The sequence below is a fragment of the Phalangium opilio genome, unplaced genomic scaffold (assembly GCF_054372755.1).
Source record: "Phalangium opilio isolate 3A_F unplaced genomic scaffold, DU_Popi_V2 ptg000013l_1, whole genome shotgun sequence".
In the NCBI taxonomy this organism is placed as follows: Eukaryota; Metazoa; Arthropoda; class Arachnida; order Opiliones; family Phalangiidae; genus Phalangium; species Phalangium opilio.
The window spans coordinates 12,357,020-12,372,012 of NW_028324148.1; the positions used below are offsets into that span (position 1 = coordinate 12,357,020).

The 14,993-nt window shown below is 38.6% G+C and overlaps 2 protein-coding genes across 2 annotated transcripts; one reads left to right on the plus strand and one right to left on the minus strand.

Annotated features, from left to right (window-relative positions):
* Window positions 1-95: 95 nt before the first annotated feature.
* On the plus strand, window positions 96-8,919 carry Ankle2 (ankyrin repeat and LEM domain-containing protein 2). Its single transcript, XM_089864580.1, has 12 exons — window positions 96-166; window positions 232-524; window positions 593-775; window positions 1,871-2,034; window positions 3,243-3,431; window positions 3,514-3,697; window positions 4,518-4,690; window positions 4,829-4,965; window positions 5,937-6,075; window positions 6,151-7,190; window positions 7,278-7,409; window positions 8,550-8,919. The coding sequence occupies exons 1-12, from the start codon at window positions 111-113 to the stop codon at window positions 8,776-8,778; spliced, it is 2,919 nt and encodes a 972-aa protein (XP_089720706.1). The 5' UTR covers window positions 96-110; the 3' UTR covers window positions 8,779-8,919.
* A 1,192-nt stretch (window positions 8,920-10,111) lies between these two features.
* On the minus strand, window positions 10,112-14,924 carry LOC149709196 (kelch-like protein 5). The gene is made up of 8 exons (XM_089864581.1): window positions 14,621-14,924; window positions 13,283-13,479; window positions 13,011-13,223; window positions 12,753-12,942; window positions 12,454-12,678; window positions 11,990-12,152; window positions 11,545-11,929; window positions 10,112-10,938 (listed from the first exon to the last, which is right to left on the minus strand). The coding sequence occupies exons 1-8, from the start codon at window positions 14,922-14,924 to the stop codon at window positions 10,813-10,815; spliced, it is 1,803 nt and encodes a 600-aa protein (XP_089720707.1). The 3' UTR covers window positions 10,112-10,812.
* Between the last annotated feature and the right edge of the window lie 69 nt (window positions 14,925-14,993).

The window sequence follows — 14,993 nt, forward strand, 5'->3', positions numbered from 1 at the left end:
TATTTCCGGCCCTGCTGGAGATTTCCGAATTCACGTGACGATATTTTTTTTCTAGAAATTAAATGATATTATATTTTCAAGATTACGTTGTTTTATAATTGATAATAACGATGAGGTCTAAGAAGAAAAAACGTTTCGAAAAGAAAGTCCAATTCAACTCTAAACGGTAGCCGTTCGAGCTCCGCTGCTCCGGTTCGAGTGTTTAGTTCAAGAGCTTATTTACCGCCCTAGGTCTCCATACTTTTTCAAAACTTTTAGTTCGCATTTCGCGCCAACAAAATGGATGTGTATGATTCTACGGAGTAGTTTATGGAGGAACTGTCAACACTTGCTTCGCACTTCACTTCTTTCGAAACCTTTGGACCACTTAAAAATAATTTGGAAATTAAGAATGGAGACAAAAGAATTAAATACTTCAATCAGTTCTTCGGCGAATAATGACAGTTTTAATCAAAGTTTAAGAAGTCCAATCATATTTTATGGAGTCAATGTATTGAATAGCAGTAACATTGACACCACATATGGTAAATATGCCAGTAAACACGCACGCAATTTGAGTAATTACGTTTTAATCGTGATTATTTTAACGAAGGTGGCTCGCCTCTTGTATTTACTGAGAGGTCAGAAGCCCTTCAAGTAATGAAGAAAGAAAAAGGTGCCAGGTTTAAAGGTTTTGGCACTATAGAAGAAGCTGTTACCTTCTCTATGCAACATAACCTTTCAACTCCCGATAAATCATTACATGATAATAGCACTGATAATGCCTTTAATTTGGGTAAGAAAAATTATATTTCTGTTCCTTTAAAGTACATTAGATTTAAATCTAAAATCCCCCTTCACCTTTGCAAATTACTGCATGAAACTAGATTACGCTCTTTAGCCTCCCGATGTAGTATACTTCTCGAGGGGTCGGACGTTTGTCAAAATCCCGTACAGTTCGTTTGAAATCTATTAAAATCTCTCTCGAAGATCCCGAAATCTCACGTCAAAATCTAAAAATCTTAAAATCTCACGTCAAAATCTAAAAATCCCAAAATCCCTACCTTAAAATCTGAAAATCCCGAAATCTTCACCTAAAATGCCGAAATCCCACATTAAAATCTAGAAATCCCGAAATCTTACCCTTAAAATCTCAAAATCCTGAAATCTCACGTCAAAATCTGAAAATTTTAAAATCGAACGTCAAAATCTAAAAATCCCAAAATCCCTACCTTAAAATCTGAAAATCCCGAAATCCCTATTTTAAAATCTGAAAATCCCGAAATCTTCACCTAAAGTCCCGAAATCTCACATTAAAATCTAGAAATCCCGAAATCTTAACGTAAAATCCCGAAATCTCATCCTAAAATATCAAAATCAGAAAATCTTCACGAAATCCGAAAATCTCCTCGAAATCTGGAAATCTCCTCAAAATCTGAAAATCTCCTTCAAAATCTGAAAATCTTGTTCCAAAGCCCGAAATCTCCTTCAAAATCTGAAAATCCTAAACAAAATCCCGAAATCTTCTTCGAAATCTGAAAATCGTGTTCAAAATCTGAAAATCTCCTTTAAAATCCCGAAATCTTAAAATCTTGGACTAGATTTCAAGATTTCTAAAATCTCAGTCAGAATCTCAAATTCTGGGGGGAAATCTCAAAATTTTAGTCAAAATCTTGAAATCTCAAAATCCCGTACACTAAAATGCCGAACGTCCGACCCCTCTGATTACGTTCTTTAGCCTCTGACCTTGTCAGACTTCTGCTATAAAGTAATGGCAGTTTCCAGCTTTGACTGTATAAATGTCTATGACAAATAACATGGGGTGCCATTAGTCTATAATTTAATTTTCCTTTAAAGCTTGAGGGGTATAAATGAACCATTTTGGTTTTAGTTTCAAATCTAGAGAAAAACAGTTCCTTCAAATCTCTTAAGAGCCAAGAAACTGTCAAATTTCGAAAGTTTATCGAAGCGGGGAATATTGAAGCTTTTATCGAATTAGCGTGGACCAATCCTAGATATCTTATTAGTGCTGGAGATACACCTAAAGTTTTACAAGTAAGTGCATGCATGCAAACTGTAGAACTCTAAAATTATTTATTGACCACTCGTCCGCAGTCTGCCCCCATTTTTCCAATCCCTGTAATATTTTGCAAAATCCTCCGTTGAACCTGAAATACAGTTCAATATGGTTAAGTGATGTTGAAAATAAAACTATGCAATAGAACTCTGAAGTCTCGGTTGTGGATTATTTTAAACAAAATCTGTGCACTAGATGCTCCCATAGTCAAGGGGTGGAGCAAAGGCTAAGTTTAGCTCCGCCCTTGTGGAGATATTGAATCTTATAGGGACTTAGTAGTACTACGTCATGCCACGTGACGCTTCCTTCCACTAGTGCTTAAAAAACATACCAGGAGGAGGGGCTTTTATAGATTTTATGCTGTAAAAAAATAAAAATACCAAAAATGGCGCTGGGGGCGGAGTTAAGCCCGAATTGCCAAGTCCCTATTGGCTGCTGCTTTTGTCAAGGTAATATTGGTGTGTGGAAAATTGGCCAGCATGTTAGGGACGCCACATTTGCTATATAATTGCCATAAATATTTAGAAATTTCATATGTGTTTGGTAATGTTCCTATTTTAGAGCTTGGTCAGTAAAAATGACTTTAGATGTTCAGAGAATAGGGACTTGGCAGTACTACGTCATGCAACGTCAGGCTACCTTCCATTAGTGCTAAAAAACATACCAGGAGGAGGGGCTTATATAGCTTTCATTCTGATAAAAAAACATACCATAATGGCGCTGGGGGCGGAGTTAAGCCCGAATTGCCAAGTCCCTATTTCCAACTGAAAATTTGTTGCAATGTTTTGAACTTTTAAAGCAAATGTCAGCTCCTGTGGCACCCCTATTATTTTGGCTAATCTTCTACACACAAATTTTACCTTGCCAAAAGCAGGAGCCAATCAGAACTCGTTAACGTCGAGGGGTGGAGCTAAAACTATCCTTTGTTAAGCTTAGAGGGCCAGTTAACTCCACCCCTCCCTTAATAAAAGCCCCTCCTCTTAGTATGTTTCTTAGCACTAGTGGAAGGTAGCGTGACATTGCATGACGTAGTATTGCCAAGTCCCTATAAGATTCAATTTCTCCACAAGGGAGGAGCTAAACCTAGCCTTTGCTCCGCCCCTTGACTATGGGAGCATCTAGTGGCATTTTTTTAAACTAAACCACATCCTAAAGTTGCTTTAACTAAATTTTCCCGCATTTTTAGGAAGGTTTCCATTACAACGCACTTCATGTTGCGGCAAAAAGCAATCAGGTGGAGCTTTTAAAAATAATATTAACGACAATTCAAGATGATAAATTTTTGAAGCTACTTTTTGAATTTGATTCTGAGGAAATTTTTAATCAGAGGAAAAAATTCATAATTGACCTTTACCTGAATTTACCTGAGAAAGGGGTGACATACTACTTATACTTTTAAATTTGATCTACTTATCTAAATAGTTAAATTAATTATTTATGTTGTTGTTGTTTATTAGATGTGCGAAACTCCCCTCCATTTTGCTTGTAAATTTGGTTTTTTGAAAGCCGTTGAAGTTTTGTTATCACATCCGTCGTGTGACCGAACTAGAGTTAATAAGAACGGAAAAACAGCTAGGGAAATTATTTGTGATCGATCAGGGGATGCGAATTTGAAGAAACAAATCGATAATCTCTTTGAAGGCAAGCTAATTCACTACTCGTGTGTTTAAAAACGTTTTATGAAATTTTCTTTCTTCAATACGAGATTTTCAAGCAACAGGTGGCACCATTGGCGCCCCTTGCATGTCGACACACCTTGCCAAAGGCAAGAAGCAATAAGACCATAAGTTTATAAGATATTTTCCATAGAGACTTACTGATATCTAGACAGCCAGTTCGAGAATGACACAAGAATTGACTACACTCGGTTAATTTTGCAGTCCATCTAATCCTATTTAGTCTGCATTATTAAGCCTTTGACAGCGTCTCACCAGGTGTCGCTTTACCTTGAATCTATGACCTACTTCAATCACTTCATGACAAGCTCCAGTTTGTAACCAGTGAAAAACTTATGGAACACATCTTATGATAAGACCTAGTGCATTAGGACTTGCCTTTGCCAAGCGTATATCTTGCTGTACAGTTGGAAAGCCATCTTTAGGGGGCGACAATGGAGCCCTCTTTGTTTTAACATTGCATAGTGATCCCTAATAAGCCCATGTCAAATTTCGGAGGATAGAATAGTCTGGTGTATGACCTCCTGGTTTGCTTTATAAATATGTTTAAAGCAAGGCTCGGCTGTGGTTTAGTTTAAACAAATTCCACTAGATGCTCCCCTAATCGAGGGGTGAAGTTGAGGGGGCCCTCTAAGCTAGTTTTAGCCCCGCCCTCACGGGCTAACTCTGATTGGCTCCTGCCTTTGTAAAAGATCAGCCAGAATGTTAGGGGTGTCACAGGAGCCTACATTTTCTTTAAATCGCAAAATATGGAAAACTTTCAATTTTTACTATTTATTTGTTAGCCCAATACTTCATACCCGTTTTGAGGTCAGAAGGAAACTCAATCCAGCCCATAATAGGGAAACCATTTGCAATAAATGATCCTACAACCGTCATCAGAAACAAAGATCTTCCAGACCCAGTCAGTGCTTTACTCGTTATCAAGGCTAAAGCCGGACCAATGCCGCTGAGTAAAGTAAGTACCCATAAATCCGACAAAATTATATCCTTGAAGCTACTATATAATATCAGATGACTGTTTTTAAGCAATAAGTCTCGGCTGTGGTTTTTTTTTTTTGTTCTTTGTTTTAAGTAGATTTTTGTAATCAATTAGGTAAATGAATTTTACAAGAAGTGGAAGCATCCGACGCACGTTGGTAGTCCCGCTAAACTGGTCTTTCCTCAGAAAGCTAGTCTCAATAGTTCTATTAGACTTAGCGATTCTGATAAAGGGCTTGAAAGAATTGGAAGGTAAGAGTGATTAAACGTCATTTCTGATTTTGGGGATTTTTTTGTTACTGTTGAGGGAGGGGATGTTATTGTCAAGAATAGACCATTCGCCAAGTAGAAGTATCGTGCACTTGGTTTGAACTTGAAGTTCGGCACCACAATATGCATTTTCCCAAACAATATATGAAGTCAGATTTAAGTAAAATCTGACTTCATGTATTGTCATCATTTAACTAATTTTAAAACCAGCTATCCATAAGCTATGAGGAATCATTGTGCCCACACTTCTTCCATGTTCATTTCTATGCAGGTTTTGTGGGCGGGGCTTGAGATCTCACCATGACGCGTCTTTCTAACTTTGATTTCAATGGTTAGTCATGGATTAACTAACGCTAGGGATAGTTCGTTCCCCCAAAAAGATAACGCATGCATGTTCCAAACGCCCCCTAGCAGCAGCTACTGTCCCTAACAGGAAAATATAAGAAAATTGGACCAAATATCACGTGTTCTATGACGTCAAAATAGAAATCCTGCCTAAATTGGGCAAAAACGATTTATTTTGCCTAGAGATGGCGCTATATCTACATCCGTTTTGGTCCAATAAATTGGGGGAATGAAGAGGGGAATCAAGGAATAATTCGGAACATGTAGTTGACGATAGCATTACACGGGAAACCTGGTTAGTGAACAATCCCTAGCGTTAGTTAATCCATGGGTTAGTTGTCTGCTTATATTCCTAACGCGGGAATGAAGTCGCGAGCCCATATGACTGTGGTCAGTAGCTGGAACAACGCCTATCTATAGATAAATTATTCATGTCTAAAATTAACACTCCTCCCTCAAAGCCAGCCTAGATACTTTTAGCAATGATTTCCATTAGCTTATGAATTCCTGCTAAAACATATATTACCAATTTAGCTTTTGCAAAATATCAGTGAAGACGCACATTGAAGCCTTTCATTGAATTATAATATAAAACTATTTAATTTTAGACAAATAGCGAAAGAATTAGATGTCCCATGGACTGAATTTTGGCCTTTTATGGACAGTTGGTGCGATATTACCTCCGAGGAAGGTTTAACTAAACTAGAGCAACATCTGAGCGAAATGCGAAAAATTAAAACGGCCGAGGTTTGCCAAATTTCTACCTCTATATTAACGCTTCATTTTAGGTACTGGCTTACTAGGCTTTTTTTAATATCGTAGATTGAGGCAATTAATAATTTAAGCTTGTTGTCGGAATCGTACGCAAATTCTCCGTTAAATCAGTCACTAAGCCCAATGACTTTAATCTGTCAGAAACTAGAAAACTTCCATTTACACTCGACTCCGCAATCAAATTCAACCAAATTAAATCGTAATGTTTCGAGAACCTCGCAATTATACGCTTCACCCGTACTTTCTGAATCAAAAACGGAACAATGCGGCTTAATGAGCGATATAGTAACAAAACTTAACTTCGATAATGAGCCCAATGTTTCTACCAACAATGAGCCAAAATTAAACATTGAAAATTGCAATTGCCAAATTGTTGAAAAACTATCGAACTTTTTCGTCGATTTTATGATCGATGTTGAAAATGGCTTCAAGTCATTTGAAAGCCTTATGCAATTAACCAAATCTTCTTTGGAAATTTTAATGAATACCGCCTTGCAACAAAACGTTCATAAACAGCTTTCAACTGTACATAAAAATGTCGCCGTTAATCTCTTAAGTTCGTTGAAAGAAAACATGTCCAATCAAAATTTGAAATCAATCTGTTATTTGTGCAAAAATATGCTCGAACAAGATATGGATTCTTCTACGGAAGAATATGGTGTAGAGACGAACAGTCCGAGTAAAACTTATAACAGACGATCTGTTGTGGTGATAAAAGACGATCGCAGTTTTTTACAAGAACATTTGCGATGTATTTTGAAGTATTTCGTTAAAATTGTTGCGGAAAATGACAGTTTTCAAGGTTATCATTGTCAGTGTTCGAAGGATAATGATGGGAATTATTTCGTCGATCATGATGGTAGTGATGATTCGAGGTCCATTCAGTCGAAAGCCAGTGAATCTAATGAGATAAGTGGTAGTGAATCTAATGAGATAAGTGGTAGAGAATCTAATGAGATAAGTGGTAGTGAATCTAATGAGATAAGTGGTAGTGAATCTGACAACGAGATGTATGTTACGCCACCAAGTAGCAGTAATAGTTCTTCAATGGATATGCCAGATGAAATAATCGATATATTTATCCAGGGGTAAGTTATGATAAAGTGTAATTGCTTGTTTTTGTTTCAAGTGTTAACGGTTTTCATGCGCCATTTTTTATTTTTTTTTTAATTTAGATTAACGCCTTCCAAAGCGGATATGGACGTTTTACACGCATTGGACGGGATTGACATTGACCCGTTCCAGTTTCCCGCAGTTAAACTTTGGATGCATTGCCTAAATTGTTATCCAAAAGAAGCACACAAAATGTAAGTTAAGTTTTGATCAAATTCCCGGCGGACCTTTTCAACAACATGCTCGATCCTTTCCATCAAAACTTGCTCGAGGTTAATGGTAATAGTTAGTATAGGGCGCTGGTGGTTAGCTGTGGCTAGTCACCAATTCACTATGCATTGTAAGGGAACCCACATGTAAATAAGACACTGGCTTGGTGTAAATGCTTATATCATTATTATTATCATCATTATTATTATTATCATCTTAGAAATCTTTTCAAAAAGCCCTATTCTAACTTAGAACATTCTCCAGGGTTCATACAAACCTGGAAATCAGGGGAAACCTGGAATAATCAGGGAAATAAATAGTTGACAAAAACCTCAGGGAAAACTCAGGGAAATTCAGAATTTTTAGTAAAATTCATGGAAATCAGGGAAATTTGCGTCAAACAGGGGCCAAGTAATTAAGCAAAATGTTCGTGAACATTCCCTCCGTTGGATTAACATTACACTACACTTTGGGGGCTCATAACTCTGGTTATATTAGAGATACGGGGATGTCCCTTGAGTATGTTATAGTCCTATTTGCCCCCCATCCAACCATACTAAAAACTTAGGGCTACGACAAAGAGGGGCCAAGTAATTAAGCAAAACGTAAACAAACAACCCCCTCCATAGGATTAACATTACACCCAAATTTGGAGGCTCATAACTCTGGTTCTACTAGAGATACGGGGATGTCCCTTGAGTATGTTATAGTCCTATTTGCCCCCCATCCAACCATACTAAAAACTTAGGGCTACGACAAACAGGGGCCGAGTAATTAAGCAAAACGTAAACAAACAACCCCCTCCATAGGATTAACATTACACCCAAATTTGGAGGATCATAACTCTGGTTCTACTAGAGATACGGGGATGTCCTTTGACTATGTTATAGTCCTATTTGCCCCCCCCCCTCCTTCGTTAACATTAGCTCCATAGGATACTCCATATACGGGAAAAACCTGGAAAATTCAGGGAAGTATACGAGGAAAAACCTGGGAATGTCAGGGAAATTTGTTTTCCAAAAGTTGTATGAACCCTGATTCTCACGTCTTATGCATTTTTCGTATCATAATTTGTTCAAAAATTGTAGTTCAAGATGTATTTTGAGTTCGATTTTTTTTTTAAGGTGGGAAAGTCCGGCTTTGACGAAAATAAGAAACAATAATGGACAACCATCATCGGCACCTTCAAAATTTTCCAGCCTGGTTAGCGAAAGTGCCGCAAGATCATTTATCTCCAGATTTAAAGTCCAAAAAGGCGCCTACAGTACTCCCATTCAACGCCTGACCTTTAATTTGGAAGAAAAGGACAATCCGATTAATTTTAACGATTCTTTAAATAATATGAGTTTTTAGAAAAAATTTTATTCTTGCCGGTATTTAAATTTTATGAATTTTTCTTTTGTAATCAAAATTTTTAATTCAATGTAAAAGACAAAAGTAATGTAATTACTAATTAAGAAAGAAATGAAATAAACCTATTTTTTAATTGTGTAACCGATTAATGAAGAGAAAGTGTTAATTTTCAGGAGGAAGCTGGAATTGTTGAAGCTAGGAGCGCCTCAGTCGTAAGGCACTAGTCAAGGTATTTGACTACTAAAATAAATGCCCTGACTACTAAAATTGAAGTGAATTAAATGAGTGGAAGCATAGCCCACTCGTGGAGAGCGTGATCGAGTGGGCTATGGTAGGAGCCATATATTTAGCGATGTTTTATTGGAAGAAGGATAATAATAGTTGAAAGCTTGGTTTTCTGGATGTTCCCGTTCAGAAAATTATTTCTGGTTTACTTGGGAATCCACGTTTTGAGCAGCAATAGATCTATGTCGGAAACGTTAGTGTGACGTCACCCATGCTATTTTCCCGTAGAAACAAAGCGGTACACAATATAGCTGCCCCACTGCCGAAGCTAAGAATATAACGTTTTGCCTAGGCACTGACGTCACAACTGAGATACCTCTATGGACCATCTCAGTTTTGCCTAGGCACTGACGTCACAACTGAGATACCGCTATGGACCATCTCAGTTTTGCCTAGGCACTGACGTCACAACTGAGATACCTCTATGGACCATCTCAGTTTTGCCTAGGCACTGACGTCACAACTGAGATACCTCTATGGACCATCTCATTTTTGCCTAGGCACTGACGTCACAAATGAGATACCTCTATGGACCATCTCATTTTTGCCTAGGCACTGACGTCACAAATGAGATACCTCTATGGACCATCTCAGTTTTGCCTAGACACTGACGTCACAACTGAGATAGCTCTATGAACCATCTCAGTTTTGCCTAGACACTGACGTCACAACTGAGATACCTCTATGGACCATCTCAGTTTTACCTAGGCACTGACGTCACAACTGAAATACCTCTACGGACCATCTCAATTTTGCCTAGCCACTTACGTCACAACTGAGATAGCTCTATGGACCATCTCAATTTTGCCTTGGCACTGACGTCACAACTGAGATAGCACTATGGACCATATCAGTTTTGCCTAGGCACTGACGTTACAAATGAGATACCTCTATGGACCATCTCAGTTTTGCCTAGGCACTGACGTCACAACTGAGATACCTCTATGGACCATCTCAGTTTTGCCTAGGCACTGACGTCACAACTGAGATAGGGTAGAACACCCTTCATCTCCGCTTACCCCTCAACATATGGATTTTATGTAAAGGCTTATTTCAAAAGTTACAAAAGGTATTTTATTGCATTTAGTTCTTTTGATATTTAGTACAAAAACCTACTTCTTAAATCTATAACTGTAAAATTAATGGGGTAAAATATGGAATGTAAAATTTATATTTTGTATAAATGTAAAGAATTAGTAAAATAAAAATGGAACCGGACTTGTTAAGTATCCTCATTCTACAAAAGTTGCAAAATCTATTGCATATTAAGCAAGTAGTCCACTAAGCCTTGTGAAACCGTATCGTAACGTCACGTATCCAAATACGTACAGAACGCCATCTGATAGCGTTTCTTAAACGATGCTTTCGGACTTAGGTAATGGACGCCCTGTTTCGGATGATTTACGAACTTAAAACGGTAACGATACGGTTACGCAAGGCTAAGTGGACTACTTGCTTTAATCGTGTCAACGTAACAAAAAAAGTAAAAATGTATTATTACTTATCTCGACTCCAGATGGAGCCACGTTTTGTAAAAGAACTTAGTTTTCCACGTAACTGCAAATAACTTGCTTAAAATGTGCAAGTCAGCTTTCTGATACAAGTACAGAAATAACTATATGCTAATATTACTGCAGCAAAAATGTTCCCTCATACAAAGCTAGGAGTGTCGTTGCCGAAGCAGTTAAGGAATCACCATAAAAGCGAAATAAATAAATCTGCTTTATATGTTATATCAAAATAGGATTCTTATGGAGATGTTGCGGTGTTTTTCATTTGTAAATCAAGTTTCGGAATCTGGCTTAATCTATTTGAATCGAGATTTCTGACAGCCACAACTGACATACCAGCTCGTCCCGTCTCAAGTGGCGCCATCTGCATATTCAAAATGTAATGAGATGGTTTTCACGAGTTCGATGCAATAAGCCTCTTTGATGTAGAAAGGTGGATAGGCAACACTCAGTATCGAGAGATGCAATAAGCCTCTTTGATGTAGATAAGTGGATAGGCAACACTCAGTATCGAGAGATGCAATAAGCCTCTTTGATGTAGATAAGTGGATAGGCAACACTCAGTATCGAGAGATGCAATAAGCCTCTTTGATGTAGATAAGTGGATAGGCAACACTCAGTATCGAGAGATGCAATAAGCCTCTTTGATGTAGATAAGTGGATAGGCAACACTCAGTATCGAGAGATGCAATAAGCCTCTTTGATGTAGATAAGTGGATAGGCAAAACTCAGTATCGAGAGATGCAATAAGCCTCTTTGATGTAGATAAGTGGATAGGCAACACTCAGTATCGAGAGATGCAATAAGCCTCTTTGATGTAGATAAGTGGATAGGCAAAACTCAGTATCGAGACATACAAGGGGTTGACCCATAGCCGCCCCCTACGCACTCTCTGGACCCAAAGTGCTTAGAGCACAGGCAATACCTTTTAGCTACATCGAAAAGGCTTATTGAAAATATGAATTCATACGTTTTCCCACTCATTAGTTTGCGGGTCATAAGCTTCGACAAGATCCAAGTACGACTGGCCATCATAACCACCAATAGCAAAGAGTTTTCCACCAAGTAGACAGACTCCAGTTGCGTCTCTTCCAAGACTCATAGGAGTGACTGATGTCCATGTGTCCGTTTTAGGGTCATATCTTTCAACGCAATCAAATCTAGACGCGCTCGGATTCACAGCGGGGGCATCGTGACCACCTAGAGCGAATAGGTAATCATTTACAACCCCTAGACCCACACCGCCTCTTCGTTTAGCCATTGAGGCACACATAGTCCACTTATTAGTGTGTGGATCGAAGCATTCTACCGAACGGAGACAGGAACTACCATCACGACCACCCACAACGTATAACCTACAAGATTTTGAATGTGCAATTGTAACTGCAATGTTTTAGACTATTATTTCATCATACCTATTGTTCAGCACAGCAACACCGGCTGTGCTTCTTTGAGTGTTCATGGGTGCAACGTAGGTCCACTGCCTAGTTTGGGGATCCCATCTTTCAACAGTGTTTAGGTAACTCCAACCATCGTGGCCACCAACAGCATACATAGGTCCTTCTAATACACCCACTCCTATACGAATTCAATTGTTCGGTAATTGCAGAGTGCCACAAACCGCTACAAACAATTGAAGCAAAGGGCGGCTCCGTTGATGCCCCTGAAAGATGCCTTTTCTGCTACATGTTGGCTAAGCTTGGCAAAGGCTAGTTAAACCAAAGGCAGGAACCAATGGGACCTGGTGCATTAGGTCTGATTGGTTCCTGCCTTTGGCAAGGTAAGATTCGTGTCCAGAAGATTAGCCACCATGCTAGGGGTGATCATGGAGCCGCCTGTTACTTTAAAGAGCAGCAAGGATAGCTTCTCCATAACAAACCTAGCCCATGTCGATGAGTTGACATCGAAGGCATTGACGTCCAAACCTTTGTTTTGAGATCATAACATTCAACTGTGTTTAAAGTTTTGAGGCCATCTCTTCCACCAACAACGTAAAGCTTGTGGTCTATCACAGCAGCACCAAATTGAAGCCTTCTTCCACTCATTCCACCATAGTGCGACCAGGTATTGGTTCTCAGGTCGTACTTATCGATACTAGTTGATCCTATAAATGCATTGTAGGTACTTGTATCTTTGGACAAACTAGGAAGCGTGGGCTTTTGTTGAAGTCACCTTTACCTTTACAGGAATCTGTACCACCCACTACAAAAAGAGAGCCAACTGTTGATTTCCTTGGCCTTGTCCGAGGCGATTGGAGAGATAAACGTCGTTCGGGAAGAAGGTGGTATTTCATGGCCTCCATAATGAGATCTTGGCACACTCTGTCTTCTCTAAATATCACATTAGTTTCGACATTGTCCGCGATAAACTAAGAGAGTAATGTATTTTTTAGCAAATACACTGATGACGCTCCCACCATTTCTATTGATGGCTTACTTGCGGGGATAAAAGAGGAAGTTTAACGACTGCTAATAGATTGGCCAATTGCTTTTGTCTATTGGGTAGGTCGTGTTTTAACCAATCTAGTAAGCAGTAATAAATAACTTCTTCGTTTGGTACATTTAGTTCTTCGCTGGAAAGAAGACGTATCACGTCTGGTGCTGGGAGTAAACGAAACTCGAGGTTCTGAATGACCTCCATGAAATGTTCCTGGAATCAGAAGTGCAGACATTACCATGAGTTTTGTAACATTTGTTACAATGACAAACCATTATGTAACTATGCGATTCCGTATGTAGAGTCCAACATCCTTGTGATTCGGCAAAAAGGCTTATCCCAATGCAGTTAGACGGATGTAAATGATCCAAAAGAAACTGACTACACACTTCCACAACTGCCTGCAGTTGAAGTAGACTTGCCGTGGACAGTAAAGTTTCCACATTCTCTTCATTTAACTCTATCACACCTTTTGTGGGTAGTAAGAAATTCTTCTCATTATAACTTATATTTAATTTTTGAAACTAATTAGTTTGCCTTATAAATGATTTTAGTAAGAGCCAGGTTTGTAAGTGTGCCTTTCGCAGCGTTGTTTCAGGTCAGGGAAAAACGGGAATGGTCAGGAAAGTTAAAAAAAGGGTCAAAAAGCTCTTGGAATCAGGGAATTTAGTTTTAGTAGGGAAATTATTTGGATTGTTAACATTGACAACTTTTGATCTAAAAATGCCAGGGAAAACTAGAAAATGAATTTCAATTTGAAAACTTTGTGGGAACCCAGCTCGGTTTCCTCTTCCCTGTACACAGGGTTCATACAACTTTTGGAAAAAAAATTTCCCTGAGATTTCCAGGTTTTTCCCCATATACTTCCCTGAATTTTCCAGGTTTTCCACGTATATGGAGTATCCTATGGAGCAAATGTTAACGAAGGAGGGGGTGGGGGAAATATGACTATTACATAATCAAAGGACATCCCCGTATCTCTAATATAACCAGAGTTAAGAGCCTCCAAAGTTTAGTGTAATGCTATTCCTATGGAGGGGGCTATGTTTGTTTACGTTTTGCTTAATTACTCGGCCCCTGTTTGTCGTAGCCCTAAGTTTTTAGTATGGTTAGATGGGGGACAAATTGGACTATAACATACTCAAAGGACATCCCCGTATCTCTATTAGAACCAGAGTTATGAGCCTCCAAAGTTTAGTGTAATGTTAATCCTTTGGAGGATATGTTTATGAACATTTTGCTTAATTACTCGACCCCTGTTTGACGCAAATTTCCCTCATTTCCCTGAATTTTACTAAAAATTCTAAATTTCCCTGAATTTTTCCTGAGGTTTTTGTAACTATTTATTTCCCTCATTTTTCCAGGTTTTTCCCTGATTTCCAGGTTTGTATGAACCCTGGGGTATGTTTATGAACATTTTGCTTAATTACTCGGCCCCTGTTTGACGCAAATTTCCCTGATTAAATTTCCCTGAGTTTTCCCTGAGGTTTTTGTCAACTATTTATTTCCCTGATTTTTCCAGGTTTTCCCTGTTTTCCAAGTTTGTATGAACCCTGTGTACAAAATATGGCCTGCGCTTGGATCATTCATAAGGCAACCTGACTACAAACCAGAATAGCAGTAATCTATTAATGCTTGTAAAGCATCGGGGTCAATATTTCGCATGCAAACTTCTTCTTCTACGGATTCTCGTAGATTGGTTGTAAACATAGCTGAAAAATAATCGCTAGCGGAACTTAATATAAGACGATGCGCTACAAATTTTCTATCCCCCGCTATAAGAGTTACATCAGTTAATTGCTGTTTTCTGTACAATTGTTTCATTCGGTCCAAACACATAACGGCATGTTTTTCACAAGCAAATTGAGTATCGCGAATACGGTTACTGTTCAAATCATTCTCAATTTCCTGCATCTTGCGGCTGATACTTAAGGAATGCTTATTTTATAATACGTTTGCTTCTTAAACGGCAATTATGTTGCA

Excerpts from the sequence above, each read along its gene's own strand:
- Ankle2 (XM_089864580.1), top strand. The coding sequence starts at position 111 with ATGAGGTCTAAGAAGAAAAAACGTTTCGAAAAGAAAGTCCAATTCAAC. Across the intron at positions 4,691-4,828 it reads GACCAATGCCGCTGAGTAAA|GTAAATGAATTTTACAAGAA; the intron begins GTAAGTACCCAT and ends GTAATCAATTAG. Across the intron at positions 6,076-6,150 it reads GAAAAATTAAAACGGCCGAG|ATTGAGGCAATTAATAATTT; the intron begins GTTTGCCAAATT and ends TTAATATCGTAG.
- LOC149709196 (XM_089864581.1), bottom strand. The coding sequence starts at position 14,924 with ATGCAGGAAATTGAGAATGATTTGAACAGTAACCGTATTCGCGATACT. Across the intron at positions 12,153-12,453 it reads AACTCATCGACATGGGCTAG|GAGTGGGTGTATTAGAAGGA; the intron begins GTTTGTTATGGA and ends GAATTCGTATAG. Across the intron at positions 10,939-11,544 it reads AAACTAATGAGTGGGAAAAC|ATGGCGCCACTTGAGACGGG; the intron begins GTATGAATTCAT and ends TTGAATATGCAG.